At 43.2% G+C, this 22,776-nt stretch overlaps 1 protein-coding gene across 6 annotated transcripts in view; it reads left to right on the forward strand.

The window, feature by feature from the left end:
- Nucleotides 1–22,776, forward strand: part of LOC126195414 (protein croquemort-like) — a 1,080,874-nt gene that overhangs the window by 822,656 nt on the left and 235,442 nt on the right. Inside the window, exon 1 of one of the 6 annotated variants that reach the window (XM_049934012.1) lies at nucleotides 14,573–14,599. The exons of the other annotated variants lie outside the window; for them this stretch is intronic. Coding sequence (XP_049789969.1) covers nucleotides 14,588–14,599 — 12 coding nt within the window. The 5' untranslated portion in view covers nucleotides 14,573–14,587. Of the gene's footprint in view, nucleotides 1–14,572; nucleotides 14,600–22,776 lie in introns of those variants that run through there. 6 annotated transcript variants of the gene reach the window in all.

Below are 22,776 nucleotides of genomic sequence, written 5' to 3' on the forward strand. Positions count from 1 at the left end.
ATCAGTCCACCTAACTTTCAACATCCGTCTGCAGCACCACATCTCAAATGCTTCGATTCTCTTTTGTTTCCCCCCAGTTTTCCCCCAGTCCATGTTTCACTACCATAAAATACTGTGCTACGTACATTCTCAAAAATTTCTTCCTCAAATTGAGGCGTATGTTTGATACTAGTAGACTTCTCTCGGTCACGAATGCCCTTTTTGCCAGTGCTAGTCTGCTTTTGATGTCCTCTTTGCTCTGTCCGTCACTAGTAATTTTGCTGCATAGGTAGTAGCATTCCTTCATTTACTTATTTAAGTTTCTCGCTGTTCTCATTTCTGCTACTTCTCATTACTTTCGTCTTTCTTAGATTTACTCTCAATCGGTATTCTGTACTCATTAGAATGTTCATGCCATTCAGCAGATTCTGTAATTCACTTTGACTCAGGATAGCAATGCCGCACTTCTTCACGCGCATTGCATTGGTTTCGCGCCCCTTTTGGGCCCTCCTGAATCTCAGCGCGCGCTAGAGCCGGCGTTGGCGTTCGCAGTTCTGAACAACTCTTCTTCGTCACTGCGGCGGCGCCGTCATCTTTGGCGCTGGGCAGATTCTGAAGTCAGGCTGTGCACGTGAGGCGGCGACACAGGCGCCACGCGGCGCGGGGCTCTTCCGTGCTCGCCTCTTGAGTTTACTGACGTTTCCTACCAGTTTGAGGTGGATGTCGTCCAAGGCAATACTATCAGTTGCTACGGAGACTTCCCGCTGATAGGAGGACGAAACGTTAGCGAACAGCTTATGCAACTCTCACGGATTCTCAGCGCGGTAGTTGTAACAGAGGTAAACACAGGCCTTATAAGCCTTCAGTACTTTAAAAAGTGCGTCATGTCTAGAGCTCAGTGACATAAACTGGGGATGTCCATTACTTGCAAACTGAGAAACACAAGACAAGCAAATAAGGGAAAGACAATGTTAAAATAATCCAAAACCATTTCGCATCTTACGGCATGACTGAGAGAACTGCCTCGGGAAACCGCAATCTCTGTTGAGTTAATGAATAAAAGAACACCGTCTGTATCACTGTTTTTATTAATATTAATGATGACAGTTTGAACATTGTGTGCGTTGGATTTTCCTATACGGACTGGACCTTCTGTGCTGTTTTTATACGCTTATCCATACGCGATGTCTGTCGATTCTGTAGTCGTCTGCAATACTATTTCACTAGAAATGATAGAGTATACACATGAGTTCATATACTCGGGCTGCAGGGTGAATGACCTTCATGTAGTGACTGCCAGTGTGCATATCACACCAGCTGGAGGGTGTGTGTGGCGAGTCGTGTCGCAGACCCTCAGGATGTAATCCTACATATTATCCAGATATGATTGCCCTACAGTGGTAGCAGATACGTTTGTATCAAATCAGTTAATAGCGATTCGCCAATTCTCGTGTTCCACTGGTAAAGGTATCCGAGAACATATTTGGCTTTATAATTTGAATTTATCTCAAGTCGACACATGTACCCTTCATGTTTGTGCATTTGTCACAATCAAAGAGCTAATTAATGTTATTTAGTCTTGTTGGAGAGATAAGTGTAATTTATGATCAGTTTTTATGTTAGGACTTTGTCGAGTTTACTTTATAGTCAGCATAGCTGAGACTGAATTGATTCCGAAACTAACATGTTGATTCCCATTAGCTGCCACCGCATTTATCTGACAACGTACGTAGTGAGTCCACTCAGTTACAATCTTATTTTTCCATAGCATATGTGCTGATTCCCGTGAGCTATCAACTGTACCATAACATTTCTCCTCTCATTTTACACACACTTACTACTGTCTACATGCATTAGGTAAGGTTAAAATGTTTCTTTTCGATATTTTCGAAACAGAACCATAGGTAACGATAGGTAACACGATCTTGTATGTGGGAGAAACTTGTAGCAGATGCTATGAAGATACTCATATGGGGTAATGGTGGAATTAGACAGCTCTTCCATTTGTTCTTTCTTCTAATTCTGTTTGGTCCACCATTTTCTGGGTTCAAATGGTTCTGAGTACTATGTGACTTAATATCTGAGATATCAGTCCCCTAAATCTTAGAACTACTTCAACCTAAATAACCTAAGGACACACACACACACACACACACACACACACACACACACACACACACACACACACACGCTCGAGACGGGATTCGAACCTGCGACCGTAGCAGTAACGCGGTTCCAGACTGAAGCGCCTAGAAGCGCTCGGCCATATCGGCAGGTCCTTTTTTGGAATTTGGCTCCTTTTCGCTTCTCATTTCATCGTAAATTTCAGTTCGGACATCCTTAAATCTCTTTAGCGCAAGGAATATTTTGGGACGGGATGAGTGAAACTGAGCGTGCAGTTAAAGAGTGGAATGCCTCACAGCAGTTAGTCGATTGAGAACTACTGCTAAAGACGGCCCATATAATGGGTAGGAGGTCGCTATCTGCAAGAATATAGGCATGAAGTAAATAATCAAAGTCATCCACGTGTTCATTGTTAGGTCTGCCGACCATTAATTCGGGGGGACAGGAGGGGCAGTGCAGAGTTCCCGTAAGTCTTCTGGTTTCAGATTCCTTCAATTTAAAATCATTTGATAATCCCACTGAGTCTATGTCCACCACGTCTGCCCGAGATGAGATCTGCAGCCCTTTATTCGTCTCAGGCCAAACGAAAGCAATTGTCATTCTGTCGACCTCCGTGGCTCACAAAGAGTGCACTGACTACTTACAAGCCTGACTGACCAGTCTGCGTGGCAGTGCAATGGAGTAGCGAAGCGCAGTCATCCGAAAGTTCAGCGGAATTAACATCAATGTTATTAAACTTCCTGGCAAATTAAAACTGTGTGCCGGATCGAGACTCGAACTCGGGACCTTTGCCTTTTGCGGGCAAGTGCTCTACCAGTGCTCCCCCAGGCTGTGGCTAAGCCATGTCGCCGCAATATCCTTTCTTTCAGGAGTGCTAGTTCTGGAAGGTTCGGAGAGCTTCTGTAAAGTTTGGGAGGTAGGAGACGAGATACTGGTAGAAGTAAAGCTGTAAGGACGGGGCGTGAGTCGTGCTTTGGCAGCTCAGTTGGTAGAGCACTTGCCCGCGAAGGGCAAATGGTCGCGAGTTTGAGTTTCTGTCCGGCACAAAGTTTTAATCGGCCAGGAAGTTTCATATCAGCGCACACTCCGCTGCACAGTGAAAATCTCATCAATGTTATTGTTGGACAAACTTATCGAAAGTGAGAATGAAATCTTTCACTATTAGACTGCAGCGGCCGCAAAACGGCAGCAGCGGTATACCGCAGTTGTAGTAAGATGATGCAAAAATTTTTGATTGGACTAAGCAGGTGACTTTGTTCTCTTCCTGTCTAGTAGAAGATATGGATGAGGAAAATGGGTGGGCAGTGCCTTATAACCACCTAGTTGTTGACAAACGTTTTCGTATTAAGAGTACAACAAGAGTATGCGAATATTCGGCTAGAGCTATTTCAGGACGCGAACAAACGACCAGTTGGCGTGCGTGCTCTGTCTGGGACGGCTTGCTCAGCGAGGTCGGCCGCTCCGCAGCCGCAGCTCATTACGCACCGCCGCAGCTGCCATCCTCGCCGAGACCGGCAGGCGAGGCCGGCGGCTCGGCTCGCCGCGGCCTGCAGTCTGCAGCGCTGCGTCAGGTCGGCTGCGCCGGCTACTGTAGCTGTTGACTGCATTCGCCGGGATCTTGCTCAGTGGTCTGTTGACAGTACAACTACTGGTGTGCTGCACTCACAGTGCGTCTCACTAAAAGATCTGTAAGCAAGGACTGAACCATGTGGCCAACATTCTCCGTTCTCTCACTATTGTCTCGTTTCTCTGCCGCAAACGACGCGACAATCGCCTTTACTGCAGTCTGAGTTTACTCGTTCGGGTATGACAGCCATTACGTCCAGGTGCCGTACAGGTAAAAATTCTTTCCCGTCTTCGTAATGCACTGTATCAATTTCTGAAAGATTTTCGCTGGACAGATTCTCCACATAACTGGTGCTGAAGTTTACTACGAAGGGATGCTGTACATCTACATCTACATCCATACTCCGCGAGCAACCTGACGGTGTATGGCGGAGGGTACCTTGAGTACCTGTATCGGTTCTCCCTTCTATTCCAGTCTCATATTGTTCGTGGAAAGGAGGATTGTCGGTATGCTTCTGTGTGGGCTCTAATCTCTCTGATTTTATCCTCATGGTCTCTTAGCGAGATATACGTAGCTGGAAGCATCATTCTGCTTGACTCCTCGGTGAAGGTATGTTTTCGAAACTTCAACAAAAGCCCGTACCGAGCTACTGAGCGTCTGTCTTTCAGAGGTTTCCACTGCAGTGTATCTATCACCCCCGTAACACTTTCGCGATTACTAAATGATCCTGTAACGAAGCGTGCTGCTCTCCGTTGGATCTTCTCTCTCTCTCTCTCTCTCTCTCTCTCTCTCTCTCTCTCTCTCTCTCTCTCTTCTATCGACCCTATCTGGTACGGATCCCACGCCGGTGAGCAGTATTCAAGCAGTGGGCGAACAAGTGTACTGCAACCTACTTCCTTTGTTTTTCGGATTACATTTCCTTAGAATTCTTCCAACGAATCTGTGTGGCATCTGCTTTACGGACGATTAATTTTATACGGTCATTCTATTTTAAATCACTCCTAATGCCTACTCCCAGATAATTTATGGAATTAACTGCTTCAGCTGCTGACCTGCTATGTTGTAGCTAAATGATACGGGATCTTTCTTTCTGTGTACTCGCAGCACATTACACTTCTCTACATTGAGACAGATGGTGCTGAAGAGGTTAGTCTAGCATTTGAACATAACAGGACGCCTTGTTTACCGTAGGCAGGGACAGGCTCACGACATTACATTTTGCATTAACCAAACGTAAAGACTCAAACATAGACTACATAAAACAGCCCCATACAATCACCTCATCACTACCAACTTTCACTGCATGCACAAAAAATACTAGTAACTGTCGGTCACCAACCATTGGCAGTATGCATACGTGCTGACATCATGCTTGTGGCATCATATCTTAAGACTTGATTGTGTAACTGACTACGCATAAACAGGAAGCCCCATCAGGCAACTGATAATCAGTCACCAGATACAATCACAGTAGTTTGCTATGAACCTGCAGTGATTCAAAGTGAAACTAGTCCAGTAAAGACACATGCCAGGGAGATTCACCGGAAGATTTTCAGGGAATATAGTTCATTGACGCTAGACATGGCTTAGAGCATCCTCGATCGATTGAGTACTGCTTGTCAGCTTGTGGTCTTGTACACGTGGGATTATCGAGCGAGGTAGCACATTGGTTAGCACAATGGACTCGCATTCGGGAGCACGACGGTTCAAACCCCCGTCCGGCCATCCTGACTTAGGTTTTCTGTGATTTCCTTAAATCACCTTAGCCAAATGCCGGGATGGTTCCTTCGAAAGGGCACGGCAGACTTCCTACCCCATCCCTTCCTAATTCGATGGCTTCCCACCCCCAAATTAACCAATCAACATGTAGGATTAGACGCACCGGGAAATCCATACGGATACTTACCGATCGTCAGTCTTCTCGCACGCAGTGCTCGAATGTAAGACGGAAGGTGGAAATCGTACATACGTGGAAGGGTGAGCGGGTTCCTTGCGCTCTGTATCAAATACGTCACACATGTACTGTTACCGTAGTTTTTTGAGTGAAGATGGTCTGCAGCTTCAAAATTGATAGCGCCTGAAGTGGTAAAAAATAAATCATAGTACTTAAAGACAGAAACAGAGAGATTCTTTTCTCGTGAACGTTTTGGAAAATGTCACCGACAGCATTGTTAACTGTGGAAGCTGGAAGACATATTTGCGTATCGTACAAGCAGATACTATATTACAGGAGTGGCAATCCCAGATAGTACAGGCAGAAGCCTTTAAACGTAGTACATTGTACTAGTACATGGAGACAGTGTTCGCTGCGAGAACCATAATTTCAGTATGGTGCCAAACTTCAGCGTAAAATTATAGAAATACTAAATAGAAGAACGCGAGGTTGTTAGTCAGATGTATGGACACGTCCACATAAGAGTGTATTAACGGTAACGCAGTGAGACTACTAGTGTAAGACAATTACATACAAGGCTTCAATTGAGAGGCTTGACTGGTAGGCCTGATGTAAATCAGTTGACCATAACCAGGTGGTCACTCAGTGCTTTGGCTCTGCCAACTGTGATCGTCATTCACAGTGGACCGACACTTGCTTACCTTACGTCCGCATCAGGCTGCAGCTTCAAGAAACCCACTCACAGCCACACACTGCTGTTTGGGACTACCTTCTGACTCCTCTGCCAATATTTCATCCTGTATGGCACCTGCAAATACCGTGCACTGTGTCACAATGATCCGTTGAGCTTGCTAACGTCGTATTGGTTGCATACGTCTGCAATACACATTGCGGTGCCGCAACGGACGAGACTAACCCGTGGTTCCTGAATAGGGGCAGCAGCCTGTTTAGTAGTTGCAGGTGCAACAGTCTGGACGACTGACTGATCTGGCCTTGCAACATCAACCAGCATGACCCTACTGTGATGGTACCACGAAACGCTGAAAGCAAGGCGAAACAGTTCTCTCTCTTCCCGACAACGTGTAGCTGTACTATATGGCTTGATGATGGCGTCTTCTTGGATAAAATATTCAGGAGGTAAAACACTCCACCGTTCGGATCTCCGGGCGGGGCTACTCAGGAAGAGGTAGTCATAAGGAATAACAAAACTGGAGCGTGCAAGTGGGGTAGGAAGTTTAGAGAACGTGAAAATCGAAATGGGCAGGTTGAAGTTAGATGTAGCAGGAATTATTTAAGTGCAGTGGCGAGAAGACGACGAACTCTGCTGTGGTCAGCACGGGGCTATCAATACAAAATGAAATAATGCTAATGCTGTTGCAGGTCCAATAATGAGTAAGAAAATATGTGGGTAAGTTACTATGAACACCGTAGTGAATACATTCCCATAGCGAAGATGGGCCCAAACCCAACCTCCACAGCAATAGTATAGTTTTATACACTGAGGTGCCAAGTCATGGGATAGCGATATGCACATGTATAGACGGCAGTAGTATCGCGTACACACAACGTATAAAAGTGCGACACACTGGCGGAGCTGTCACTTGTACTCAGGTGAGTCACGTGAAAAGGTTTCCGACGTGATTACGGCCGCACGACGGAAATTAAGGCTTTGAACGTGGAATGGTAGTTGCAGCTAGACGCTTGGCACGTTCCATTTCGGAAATCGTTAGGGAATTAAATACAGAGAGATCCACAGTGTCAAGAGCATCGCGAGAATACCAAATTTCAGCCATTACTCTCACCACGGACAACGCAGTGGCTGACGACCTTCACTAAACGACCGTGAGCAGCGACGTTTAAGTGCAATTGTCAGTGCTAACAGACAAGCAACAATACGTGAAACAACCGCATAAATCAACGTGGGACCTACGGTGAAAGTGTCCGTCAGGACAGTGCAGAGAAATTTGGCGTTAATGGGCTATGGCAGCAGACGACATACGCGAGTGCCTTTGCTAACACTACGACATCGCTTGCAGCGGCTCTCCTTGGCTCGTGAACATATCGATTGGCCCTATACGACTGGAAAACCGTGGCCTGGTCGGATGAGTCCGCGTTTCAATTTGTAAGAGCTGACGGTAGGTTTCGAATGTGGCGCAGGCCCCACGAAGATACGGACCCAAGTTGTCAACAAGGCAGGTGCGAGCGTTTGGTGTCCACATAATGGTGTGGGTTGTGTTTACATGGAATGGACTGGGTCTTCTGAGGGCTCGGCTACTTGGAGACCATTTTCAGCCGTTCTTAGCCGCCATGTTCCCAGACAATGAGGGATGGCAATGCGCCATGTCAGCGGGCCACATTTGTTCACGATTTGTTTGAAGAACATTCTGGACAATTCGGGCGAATGGTTTGGACACCCAGAGTGCCCGAAGTGAATCCCATCGGAAATTTATCAGACATGAGGTCATTTCGTGCACAAAATCCTACACTGGCAACGCTTTTGCAATTGTAGACGGCTGTAGAGGCAGCATGGTTCAATATTTCTGCAGGGGACTTCCAGCGACTTGCTGAGTCCATGCCACTTCGAGCTGGTGCATTACGCTGGGCAGAAAGGTCAGCCACGATTGGAGGGATCCCATGACTTTTGTTGCTTCAATGGTATTGACAATGTGGGCACAGTTACCAGCAAACTGGCATTACGGGGCTGTTGACGGAGTTTTCCCAGTATCAGGCGAGGCAGTGCTGCTGCCTCAGTGGTGGGCTGTGACCAGCGTGACAGCTGTGGCGCCGCCTCTGGCATCCAGTGGAAGATTACTGTAGCGGCCGTGAACAGCTGGCCAGGAGCACAGATGTTCTGCTCCGAACACGGGACGCTTGGAGTCACCTTGTGAGCTTCAGCTGCGACTTGTAGACCAACAGCTAGCTAATGACACTGCTACACTAAGTTGGATCTGCATACCCCACACTGGGCCGTCGGCTGGAGTGAAGACTGTATTCAGAAGTGCCGGAAGCAGTCTTAGTACGAATGTTAAGTCGTGCTAACGGCTGTGCGGTGATTATTTATAGTCGTGCTGCCCAGCTGTGTTGTGACGAGGCCTACCTCTGTTCTTACAGGTGACCACGCAAGTCCAGGCTTGTGGAATGGCATATGAAAATCCAGTTCACAGCAACGTTACACTTGTTGTATAACGGTTCAGACAATAAGAGAAGCTTTCGAAATGTGCCGCAGCAATATAATACGGAAGATTTGGTGGCTAGGTAGAATAACTACTGAGGAGTTACTGCATCGAAATGGGGAGAAATAAATTTATGGCACAATCTGACTAAAAGGAGGGATCAGTTGATAGGACACGTTCTGAGACATCAAGGAAGCATCAGTTTAGTATTGGAGGGGGGGAGGGTTGATTGTAGAGGGAGACAAAGGCTTAAATACAATTAAGGTTCAGATAGATGTAGGCAGCAGTAGGTATTCGGAGGCGAAGAGGCTTGCACAAGGCAAAATAGCGTGTGGAGCTGCATCAGATCAGTCTTAGGACTGACTACTACTACTACTACTACTACTACTACTACTGCTACTACTATAACAGGCACTGTCTATCGTCTACAAACAATATCTCTTTCGTAGATAGCTAATCTTACTGCTTTGGAAAACTGCACTTTTAATAGCATCTTCGTCCAAATCTGAACCTGAACAACCTATTTTGTGGATCGGCGCAGGCCCAGATCCTTTTGCACGATTAGGCAAGGTGATGACTCAGACAGCCGCAACTGTAGATAGGCTCTCCTTCAATGCTTATTGCACTGCTTCGATATTATCATTTCACTCTTACATTTCACCCATGGTTCTTGATTTATGGACAGGATAAAGTTTGTTTTGCCTTGAAGGTTCTCGGTATTTACTGTCAGCGATTATTTCGATACTCAAATACCGACCTGAATTTTAGAATGGACTTTGTATCAACTTCGTTAACAGTCATAAGGGAGATTACCTGTCTATCAGCGCGGCTGCAGAGCTTAACATTAATCGTTCGCAAGATATTCTTATGTGAAATGTAACTGATTATGCAGTTTCTCAAAACCTTTTTCTATGACCTATTTGCTATAAGGGGTTTTGACTAAGAGTGATACTTTCTAAATTTGAAGAAAGAGAACCACGGACCGTATCAAAGAAAGTTGTGCTTTATTTTGAAGCTTAGACGCTGCAGCTACGTTCCGAACAAAATATCGTTCAAATGCCCATCACGGATTTCAACACACTAACGCACACGACGGCTCCAGTTGTTAATCATTGCCTCCAACAGCACTCGCGTTGTTTGCATTAGCCTGATGAATGTTCACCTCCTAGTATTCCAAGTCTGTTGCTTGCCAGTATATATCTGGGTTTTGATGTAGCCCCAAACAAAACACGCCTGGGTGTCAAATCACACGATCATGGCGGCTAGTTCACAGGACCAAGTCCTGAAATGGTCTGGTCGCCAAACGTTTCCCTCTGAAAAAAAAGCGTAGCATCAGCTGTGTGGCATGTAGCGTTATCCTGTGGAACCACGTGTTTTCAATATCTATGGTCTCAAGTTCGCGTCACAGACATTGCTGAAACATGGCTCTGTAGTAGTTACCATTCCATTGATAGAAACGGTTCTTTCATCATTTCGAAAGAAGTAAGGTCCAATGACAACGCCATGTCATAGAATGCACCACACAGTTTTTCTGAACATAATGGCACCTCGTAAAGCACTTGTGGGTTCTTCTAGCTCCAACGACGAAAACCCTGCGTACTAACGAAGCCGCTAACATAGAAATGCACCTCGTCTGACAATATTACTTTTCCACTGAAACCACGATCATCTTCCAACTGATATATGGCCCAATCAACAAGCTCAGGATGGAATGTGATCGTTTGGCTTCAAAACATGAGTCAACACTATTTGTATGGATACAGACACACATCCTGTCGCAAGCTTCGCCATGTTGATAACTCATATACAAGCAACTGTTGAGATCGTCTTGAAAGTGACATTAGGGTCGTCCTCAGTGTTGGTCGCTACTACTGAAATATTATCGCTTCATCTTGTCTGGTTAGTAGATTCAGGGCGTACAGAGTAAAATCTCGCTCAGACTTGCCCACAGTGCGGTGTATAGAATGAATAGACACACGGTGATGACTACCCAATGCTCTAACGAACAAACGATAAGCATCCACAACCGAGCTCCCACTGTGGTAAAATTTTTCACTTATTTTTAAACGTTGAGGAAGCGTGAGTCGCGTCATGATGAAACTGCAAATTGTACTGGATATTTTCACACCTGGAAACACCTTCAAAAAACGTATTAGAAACTGGAAATTACAATTTTAAAATGTATCACTCTTCATGAAAAACCCTTTACTACATGTTTGTTACATCAGACTATAAAGGCAATTCGTTAAATAAGACAGAAAAATAAAAATACTTGTCGAATTGAATATCCATCATGAACATTAAGCTACAGGAAGACACAAAATGGCGTTTTGCATAAAACTTGAGGGTTCCATGAAATACGTCTGTGGGCATCGCCTGGGCTGAGCCAATGGAGTGCACTGCGGGCTTGCATATGCGCCAGGCATTAGGCGCTTCGCTGGTTGCGTAAACCTACAGCCGGCTGCGGCGACGACGCGACGGGATTGGCGGACGAGAAAACGAACGACTTTCCTCCAACGGTGCTACCCGGTGTAGGCGCATGACAATGGAGGAGGGAGGGGAGAACTACCAAGGATTTTCCATACAGCTTGTGCGCTACTATCCGAGACTATACATAAGGGCACACAAGGGCGTACACTCGACACTGCTAAAAAAATTAGCTACTATGGATATTGACAGGGATGTGCATTTTTTACTATAGTCGCTCGTAACCTGTCTCCGCTTACTTAACGATGGCATGGAAAACTACTCTCATTTTGTCAGGGTATTTTTAGTACCAGTTGTACTGATAACATTTAGTGGCTAAAGCAATTACCTCTAGGAGATGAAACGTCTGAGGATATACTGAATTGAAAAGTCCTGGTCACAGGTCCGTAGCCTTTATATATGCATCAAATAAGAGGAAAGTACAGGTCGGGGCGCAGAAAACAAAATACGAAATATCTCCTCTCTTAATAAAACTACACAAATACTAAGATTCATCAGATTACAAATATTAAAATTGCCGCTAATTCAAAAAATTGTAAATAACGCTACAAATATCCCAGAAGACAATGTTCTTGAAATTTAATATTTTGTTTATATGTGCATTTATTAATTTTTCAAATTTCCGTGGGATCATGCGTCGCTTGGTGATGTAATGGGTCAGTGTGTAGTTTGCAGAATGCTATTAGAAAATTTATAGACAAAGAATTGAGGAATTAACAAAACATGAAAAGAACCTATGTACGCAAATAACACGTATTATTGGTTTTTCAGTGTTTTCACCAGACATGTTCCTCTTTTGCTTGTATAAGGCATGTTCTGTGGTCATTAAGGAAACACGGATACTTATTCTGCATTTTGGTATTTATAGATTAGTTTCTTATAAAATTGGCGTTTAGTCTACTTTTTGCTACTTGTTTGCATACTCTACAAAACACTGCTTTTCACTTCGTAATTAGAGGCGGTTGAGGTCGAAAGAAACTTAGTTGCACATTCACTCTTAGACATCCTTAGTCGTCTTTTGGTCCACCTTTTTCTACGCTGCATTGGTGGTTGCGTTGCCAACAAGTGAATGATTCTTTTGGTAGTCGAAAAAAAATTAAGTTGCATTCTGGGAAAACGCAACCTAGACAGTAGAACCGTCATCCTTGTTCCTGGACACTATCTGCTTCTTACCTTTCAGATATGAAGTAAACCATTGCTGAGTTTTTCCATAATCCCATAATAGTCTAACTTATGAAAAAGTATTGTACGATACACATTATACTTTTGTTGCATGAAAGAAAATATTTACTGTCGTTAACCTAGTGTCTACGTCTACTAGAACCTGACGCACTGAAGAATACGTAGCCTTTTCTGTGGGTATTCTCCCCATAACACCAAACTGAGACACTAACAAAGTTCTGCATACTGAGATGTACCGCTACTCTCCCATGCATTGCTTTCTCAGAGAATCTATCCTTTCCATCGCACTGGAGGACTGCCGATAAGACTATGTATCTGGTTGTTTTCCAGATCTTAAATTCTATTGCATTAACAAAATATATTGCCTTCTTTGTAGCAATTCCCACTTCGGATAACGATCTTCAAATGTCCCACCTACTGATCGAAAATTACAAACCCGTATCTACAAATAAATATACCGCCATCTACTGTATAGTGCATAGCTTAGATTTCACGTTGCTTTGTTACATCGTAGCTAGACATTTATGGAATATGAGTCCAATGTTAGATCTGTAAAGCAATATAATTTTCTTCTCTGCTTAGGCACAATTCGTGTTTATCCACACTTGCGACAAGTTATTAGTTATCACTTCATGAAAATATTCCGTTGATAGGTCTGAATTAGTACATAAATACTGCTGGCATTAAGTTGTTTGCTAGCAGTAATTATAGTTCGAATCAGGAGTGAACTATCTGCTGTGTCTAATCTCTGTAGACTGGACTCGTATTTGGGAGGACAGCTCAAATCCATGCATGTATATCCAGAATAAGATTTTCCATGATCACCTAACCGCTTACGATGAATACCGGGATGGTGGCGCAGTGGTTAGCACACCGGACTCGCATTCGGGAGGACGACGGTTCAATCCCGCGTCCGGCCATCCTCATTTAGATTTTCCATGATTTCCCTAAATCGCTCCTGGCAAATGCCGGGATGGTTCCTTTCAAAGAGCACGGCCGACTTCCTTCCCCATCATTCCTAATCCGATGAGACCGATGACCTCGCTGTCTGGTCTCCTTCCCCAAAAAACAACCAACCAACCATATGGAGAATTTCAAGAGAAGAAAAAAAAGTTCGCGATGTGAGCCTCTTAATTTCACGTAGGATTCCTCTGAGCAAAATGAGGACGACTACGTGCTCTACATAATGCACCATCCCTGTTGCGTGTGTCACAACTTCGGATGTAATAGCATTTGAAAAACTCCTTGTTACCCGTAAAGGATACCTAACGCGCCAGATGTTCTAATTGCCCAAGGAGCGCAGTGAGACCGATATTTTGCGACTGATGTATTGATGTAACTGTTAAAGACACGTAAACGTCTTGGCGGCTGTTTCTGTAGTGGCGGCAGCTTTGACCCTTCGGTGCTCTACCATATTGAGATACGCGATCACTGCTTTTCGTCAAATCTGGTACCGCTCTAAACAAAGTATGTACTTACTTGCGCACTACAGCAACAGACCGCCGTATGGTTGCTGTCTTTGTGTTTGCACAATTGTGGCTCTGGCCATGCCGTCAAGTCAACACTGTACAAGGAATGTCACCATCCCACTTGTGCTGCACCCGCTGTAACTTCCAGTTACCATGTCCGGGTCCCATACTGTACTCGACTACCCATCCACAGTCTTCACTGAACGTGTTATTACATGTTTCAATCTCCTTAGGTTATCTTTAGCACACTATCTTAGAAACCGATAGCCCTTGTGATTTGATACGGCTCAAGGCCCTAAGAGATTTTCTTCAGACGTTATAACTGTTTCAGGAGATTCTAAGAAAGCATCCCCTAAATAAACACAATGTTTAAATTCGGGATAAAGTGAACCAACTTCCCATCGTGATGGATCTTCCGAACGTAGTAGCATGATTTAGCTGAGATTGGGAATAAATTTACATCTGAATGTAAGAATGGTCTTCAGTTCGTTTGTATTGAGTAACGATCAATTTCGGGGCTACCATCTGCATCCGTAAATGCACCTGGTGTACTGTATATAATCTACTCGTTACGACGCATGTTTTTCTCAGGATCACAGTTCACTGTTGTGGCCGTCCACCAGTAGCGTGCACTGTCAAATCTGTGTCTGCACCACCACTTGGGAACTGACTCCCCACAGATTGGCAGCCGACCATTGGCGGGACACTTAATATGTACTGTGTGGTGAGTCTTTCAGGTGTATCTATTTTCTGACAGATAATACTCGTTACTGCTTGACAGATAATACTCGTTAGTGAAACCACTTTATAAAAAGGGCGAAAAAGGTAGCGTAGCCAATCAACGATAAATTTCTTTGCCCTCAGTATTTTTAAAACTTTTTGACAAAGCAATGTGTTAGAGAGGAGTGACACATCTGAGTACACAAAATTTGCTGTCACTCTCATACTGATTTTAGGAAGAGAGAATGCACAGACAGTGCCGTTTATCCTTTTGTGTATGAGGCAGTAGTAGAGGTAGAAGATAGCTTCAGGGTAGCAGGCGTTTTCTCCGCTTTAACAAAAGAATTAGATTGAGTGGACCATGAAGTAGTTCTGCACTTCGAACATCATACTGTTAGGGAAGATACTGAAGAATGGTTTCTTCATATCTGCTACATAGGAAGCAGAAGGATTTTTTAAATGATCGCAAGCAGGGAATAGGTTTTAAATCTGAATGAGGTGATGTAAAATGTGGGGGGGATGAGAGGGGGGGGGGGGTGAGTTGTTCCACGAGGCTCTGTTCTGGGTCCATTGCTTTTCCTAATGTTTATCTGCCACTAAACAGGACAGAGCACAGCAAACTTCTTCTCTCCGCAAGTAACACAAGTGTTATTGTTAAAGACGTGGAACGTAATGTAAAGGACGCAGCTGATGGGGTAGTAATTAATATGATGGCATGGCTTAAGGGGAGCCGGAGGTGCCTACGCTGCCCATGTTAAAATCACTAAGTTTGAGGAACATTTATGAATAAACTACCAAATAGAAAAATTTGAATTTTTTTTACATATAAAGTGGTTTAGTATTGCAGTTATGACAGAGGGATTTTGGAGTATCTTCTCTAGTTTCCTTCCAATTATTTTTTTTTATTGACCCAAATTTTTTTACAAATAATTGCTTTATAATTAAACTGAAATGAAACTACTGAACATATTGCCAAATGGCTGTGTTACAATGTAAGTTTGACCACTAGGAGTGCTGTATAAAAATTTCATCTCTCTAGCTTGAGTGGATTTTGAGAAAATTTTCCTTGTATTCGAAAAATTCTAATTTACGGGAAATGGCTATCAAAGTTTCTCAATACATTCCTGCACTATAGGATGGATTATCAGGGTCTTCTTCTTCATCCCCCAAAAGCTTCCTCTTCTGTCTTCTTTTCTGGCCTGTTGTTCCATCATACTTCATATGCCTTTCTCTTCTTTCAGCTCCTCTTATTACTGCTCGTACAGTGTTCACCCCAGCTGTAAATCCTAATGCCTTCACAACTTCACACTTCACACTGTTCCCTTGGTTGTAGGTTGCTATTGCATCATAAATGGCAAAGTGCAGTGTTTTTATGCTTACAAACACCTTTTTAGGAATCACTTTCCAAATCAAATTGTTTACACTCTCATTAGGATTCTGCGTCTTTCCGTGTAGACATTTGTGTAACAATTCTGGCTGTGCTAAGTCATGAAAAATTGGTTTTATTGCATTTATCACAGCTGCTGGCAAACCATGTTTGTGATCATAGTCCTTTTTTGCATTATATTTGCACCAGGAATCTTTTGGGCACAGGCTGTGTTGAGGGTATTCATTGGAAGAGGCAGTATGAAGGAACAATGCCCACACTGCTTTTCGCATGTCACTAACATTACTAGTATTTTGCCTTATAGCATACCCATAGTATCTCTGTAGACGTTCAATCACCTCATCAGTAAGCCTGCCTCTCCCTCCTATTGTCTTTCCATCACTGAGCTTACTTGAACCCAAAGTTTGTTTGAGCCTTCGAAGCCGAAACGGTAAACAGCAAAGAGACGATGTTCCGCTCTCTCAGCGCTTCATTTGTCACAGAAAACAATGTAGCCAACCCTTGCACACTCGCTGTATGCGTAACATAAGGCGCTGTATGCGTAACAGGCCGAGAAAATCCCAAGCAGTTCGCCAGGAAGTCACGAGAGGGTGTTAGATGCATTCAGCGGCCGCCCATTTACTCTGCAGGCGTGGGGGAAAATGGTAATAACTCCACTTCTATGGCGAGTAGAACAATAATTCAAAGTTTACATTAAAGAGGAACGTTCCAATTTTCGGTAGCAAAAAAATCGTAATTTTTTGGATTTGACCACCTCCGGCTTCCCTTAAAGTATAGCTGCAACAAAATCCATACATATAGTTTCTTACACGGAACTTCAGTAAAAGCGAAATTTTGTTGTTCCAAGGCGGTCAAACAGTCAATAACTCTCATCATTGATATTATCAGGACTGAATGTGCAAGGAAAGACTTCACTGTTTTTCACACTGAAATGTCAAAGCTTGTTTGCTTACTTTCACTCTGTTACCTGGCTCAGAACCAAACTCGGACAACACTGTCAGTCAGCGCTGAGGTCTGCGTTTGTGAAAAAAAGTATCCCAATTATCTTAATACGGAAACAGTCCCAATAGTTCACTTTTGTTTGGCACAGTGTTGTCGAGAAAATCTGAAGTAAAACATGTCTGAAGACGGGTTTGTTAAGCCAACAAGCAAGTGAAGAGGGAAACAGGAGCAAAGGGAACTTAAGATTGACAACACTCCTCCCCTGAGAGTTCTACGCTACGTCGCAGAACACAAGGAATATAACTTATGTACACTGCTAAACAATTAAAACGGCAATACACGCAGAGTTCAAGGCTTTCTGTTCAAGGTTACCACACCCTGCCTATCTAAACCATGTTCATTTAGGCAAGTATTTGACCTATTTCTGAAAAAACTATTTGATGCAGAACCTTAATATTTATGCTTTTTTACATGATGCTAATAGTCAACTGTACTAAAATCTACTTTATCCATTTTATAGTTTTTAAGAAATACATTTTTAAATTTATTAACAAAAAGTATTAAGTTTTTCTGCAGAAAATATTTTTTTGTGAACTTTCTAATGGGGAATATTAATGAATGTAGTACCAGAGGTGGCTTTTTATGTTGTGCAGAGTTTCTGAAAATTCATTCATTTATCTATGATAGTTTCTGATATAATGGGGCATATGTACTGAAAATTTTAGTTTGAGGGAAATTGACTTTAAAGAAAAAACTTTCGAAATTTTTTACTTATAGTTAATTAAAACTGTCCTGCTGCATATGATGGCACTTCTTTGACCTCTAGCGGGTCTACGAGCTTCTTTTTCACCTCCCTGGATGTTTGTCTTGCTTTCTTGGCCATATCAGATGCAGACCTGTCTGCATCGGGCCCGCATCTCGTGGTCGTGCGGTAGCGTTCTCGCTTCCCACGCCCGGGTTCCCGGGTTCGATTCCCGGTGGGGTCAGGGATTTTCTCTGCCTCGTGATGGCTGGGTGTTGTGTGATGTCCTTAGGTTAGTTAGGTTTAAGTAGTTCTAAGTTCTAGGGGACTGATGACCATAGATGTTAAGTCCCATAGTGCTCAGAGCCCTTTTTTGTCTGCATCGGCTATCCTAATTTTAGCGCAATGTAGCAGCCCAGTGATAATATTTTCACCAGGATTAATTCCCAGATTTTTCAGTACCCAACACTTTCCGATATTACCACAGTTCAATGTAATAACCGCATCATGAACTACTTGTTTCATTGTATGCATGCTTACAATTACAATTTTAGGAAAGCGGTTATAAATTATGTTGTTGAAACATTCATTTGGGTCCTGTATCTGCCCATACAGACATTTCCTTAGGTCAGGATGAGCCAAGTCTCTGAAAACAGGTTTAATTGCTGTAATAACAGTAGCAGGAAGAGAAATGGGGAGAGCTTCTTTGATGATGCACTTGTTGAAGAATTAGAAACATCGTTGCCAGGCGACATTACCTCTTGTACAGAAAGCTTTCTAAACTTGTTTTCTCTAAATTGTCGATCCTTGAAAAATGCCTCTACGTTTCGTTATCTTCAATAAACACAACAACACACATATAAACAAGCACTGTAAACGTAAGTATAACAACTACTCGCAATCACACTTGAACAAAACTGCGTGTTCAAAAGCCTATTGTTTACAAACTGAAACAAAAGAATACCGACCGTTGCATTCGAAGGATGCTTGCAGCCCTCACAAAACAAGAAAGGGAAAGAGTTTACCTCACTACGTTTTCGCTGCTCATGTAGTAAAACTGCCGCATCAGGCATGGCGTTTTGATTTATTACGTCTTTCTATTTCCAACAAATGTTGCAGACAGTATTCTCATTTGGCATTCAATGTACCTTCAAAATTATTACATTCTACTCATAATTAAGTATGTATGACGACATTAACACCGAGGTCCGTGAAAATCTAGCTTTTCTTAAAATGAAATGCAAATCGTACAGATTAAACTACTGAAGTGTTTGATATTGAGCACACTTGGCTACTTTCAATAAACTTCAAATATGATTTCAAATTTGTCTTAAACTTCTCGCGCTTACATGCTTAACGTCATTTAAGTGACACACTATCTCATATTTCAGGATTACTTTTACGAAACGTAACTAGTTTGTTAAATATACGGGCCGTTGTCACTGTTCCTCAGACTGTTTCTTCGCTGCTCTGCCTCGTGTAATGCCTGATTTGGCAAGACAAACAGGACGTAAACAAACGATACTCCGCAAATAGAATAATATTAAGACATTACTGTAAAATTTAACTGTTTGGCAGACCATTTCACTTACTTAGACAAGTTCGGACAGGTCGATCTTTAAGATGGCTTATAGTGCATAAAATTTATTTTATGCTTGGCTTTATAGTAGTAGCATGCTTCCGCCATTATACTTGTATACTGCGGACTCTAGCTGCAACATTATAAAGCAACTTGGACGTCTGTAAATTTTTGTGACGGCGAATAGAAATAAACTATTGTTCATGAAATTACAACGTATTTTAGACTGCAGTTGCTGCATAAAATCATCACCAAAGGATTTCGCTTGGATGTGCATTTGAGGAAAAACCTACAGAAAACCTGTATTATAACAATTTAGCTGCAGAATTAGGGATATACGTTGAACTGTCAGGTGAATTCAGTACTTGATTTTGTACAGTAGAAAGTGAAGTAAAGCTTCTGTTATCTATAATCAATGTAATTAACTTTTCAATTCTGTTCCAGCGTAGATGAGAATATGTAGATGCAAAATTTAACTCTCCATTTGATCACAAGGGCCCACAAAATGAGAACACTTAGTTGGTGGCTCATGTTAAATGAACTGTAATTGCGTCTGACATTTGCCGCTCCAGTGAAGCGATGAATTCTACACACAGCTTTGTAATGCATTCTAGATCAAGGGGCATTGCTATTGATTCCTTTGAGTTCGCCCTCTTAACTTAAAATTGTACATAAGAATAACTGATTGTACAATTAACACAGGTCTCGCCACTATAGGACGAAGTTCGTTATGATTCAGAGCAAAAACACTTCAAATTACTCTCTCTTCCAGAGGCTAGTTAGTGTAGTACGATACTCTTTTGGCATCGAAACAGCAAGGTATTTGCTTTGCCTACCATATTTGGCAATAGAATTCAGCAAAAGGAAAGCGGAAGTCTTAAATGCCCCATTTAAAAAAAATCATTCACTCAGGGGGGGATCGTACAGACAATCATACAATTCGGTTTTGCAGCGTGTTGGTCCCTTACTTAGCTTGCATTCATCTGCGATGAATAGCTTATCTTGCCCACCGCAAACTCCCAAGCGACTGGAAATAAAGCGCAGGTAACCGTTGTGTATGAGAGGGGTAAAAGAATGGACCTGCGAAATTACAGACAGTTATCCTTAACGTTGCAAGACGTTGTTTGCTTTAATCATAAATACATGTTTTTGTTATGGTAAACCTTATTTGTATATAAAAAAAGGTACTATCTTCTCAATAACTTTCAAATCGTGAGCTACACCCTCAGTTTTATACATGAATTAGCGAATTAAGTCCTGGCACTTTTGTTACCTAACGCTGTGGTCACTTTCAGAACTTAAATGAATACTCAGATTTAACCTTAAATTTCTGGTGTACCGATGCACCACCACAATAAAATAAAAATGGTAAATAGTAGAGGAGGTATGAATGAGAACAGTGGCGTATTTAAATTTATAAAAATGACAAGTTTTATTAATCCTTTTGTAGCTACAACTAACAGGGAAGTATTACACAAAAATGACTAACACAAATCAGAAAAGGAATGGTGTTTGATTGCCAAAGCGTACACTGAGGGAGGAATCTATATAAATTCTCCCCTGAATTAATCACTTTTCCAACGCAATCTGACTTTTACATGAATCCACTGTGAGGGTCAACTCTCTTCAAATGGAATCAACTACGACCAAGTAAACCTGAAGGTATAGTTCACCAGAGAATGGAGAGCTGTGAAAATCATTTAACAACGCTATGCCGGTGCAGGACGAGGAGTGACGTGCTATGGTAGCCGTAATCTTCTTACGCGTCCATGAACATTGGCAAACTACGCGATCTGCGTTCTGATTGTCAGTACACAGGAAACGTCCTCATGAGAGCTCTGAAATCCCCGCATATTTCAGTGTGATTTGCACTCATTCGCTGGTCTGGCCAGACCAAGTTGACACACCGGCATGATGGCGCGCGCCGGAATTGTCAAAGGTCAGACAGCCAGTTCAGGACGAATAAATTCACCCTTGTGACAGATGATATACCATACATTATATGCAGTTCCTCTGTCTGTACAGTTCAAAATTGCCACTGGCTTTTAGTCCATTACAAAACACAGAACACCACTGGGCCTTCATAGCCTGTTCAGGCAGAGTTTTAGGGAAAGACCTCAAGTTATCCACCAGGGGAGGACCAGAGGACAAAGGAGGCAGACAATCAAGACGACTTTCCACCAAGCCTCAGTAAGGGAACCGAATTAGCCAAAACAAAACCGCCCCCACGTTACACAAAGCTATCAAAATATATCCTACCAACGGGATCTCCGCTGTTGATTGTTCTGTTGGCCTGGTAGCCAATCCAGACACAGCACCGGGGTTTTCACGATGGGATAGCAAGCCTCTGCTTTAGATATCCAGAGAGGAGCCAATCAGCGACTTCCAATCTCTCTTGTCTGAAAAAAGATGGTAGACTAGCGAGGCGTGGTTCTCACGGTAAGAGTGGCCATGTTTTGGCAAAAAATGCCTACTGAGATTGAATCGCAGTCCCTCATTTACGGAGAGATCTAACCTTCTGGGCCAACCATTTCCAATTTCTGAAAGAAGGCTGTTAAGCTCTCCTGACAGTCGTGCCCGTGAAATATGTTTTTGCCGCTCGCTGAAACAACCTGGCTGCTTCCTGACGTCAGGGAGGTTAGTCTTGGTTCCACTAAACACATCCACCAGCTGCTGTGTCCGTACCATCCCAGCTTCTAACATAAGAATGGAGGGAGAAGAGGGCTTAGGCCAGAAGATCCTCTGCAGGTACGATTCACAGGGCGCTGCTTCCCAGTACCACTCACAGCCAGGACGCTGCACTCAGCATTCGTGGCCACCAGTTCATCTCTCTCCAAGTTCTGCGTCACCTCCACTACAGTCCCTCAGATACAGGTTCTCTACAGGTTACCCATGCAGTTACAAGAACGTTCTGCCTACAATTTCGTCATGTAAGAAATCATTGCCCACACATAGCAGACGTAGTACTGGGGAACACAGAGATTATGATCTAAAGTATCAACGTTAATCTGACTGACAATGTTGTCGAAGTGACATAGTGGCATGCCACCTCTCAAGGTCAGATTGCTAAAGAATTCATCAGCATATTCTGAGTTAGTAAATAAATTTGCATCGAACAAAAGCTATCCGCAGATCAAGACTGGTACAGAATGAATCGTTCAACAGTTTACCCTCTTCTGGTACAATATCCTGCGAATTATGAATGAAGGTCAACAGGCACGTTTCAGGTTCCTAGATTACTGTAAAACATTTGACACGGTGCCTCATTGGTGGATGTTAACGGAGGTCTGAGCATATGGAATAGGTTGGGGTTGCGTTGTTTGGGGAAGAAGACCAGACAGCGAGGTCGTCGGTCTCATCGGATTAGGGAAGGACGGGGAAGGAAGTCGGCCGTGCCCTTTCAAAGGAACCATCCCGGCATTTGTCTGGAGTGATTTAGGGAAATCACGGAAAACCTAAATCAGGATGGCCGGACTCGGGATTGAACCGTCGTCCGCCCGAATGTACGGAATATGTATCCAGATCTGTATA

The sequence above is a fragment of the Schistocerca nitens genome, chromosome 7 (assembly GCF_023898315.1).
Source record: "Schistocerca nitens isolate TAMUIC-IGC-003100 chromosome 7, iqSchNite1.1, whole genome shotgun sequence".
NCBI lineage: Eukaryota > Metazoa > Arthropoda > Insecta > Orthoptera > Acrididae > Schistocerca > Schistocerca nitens.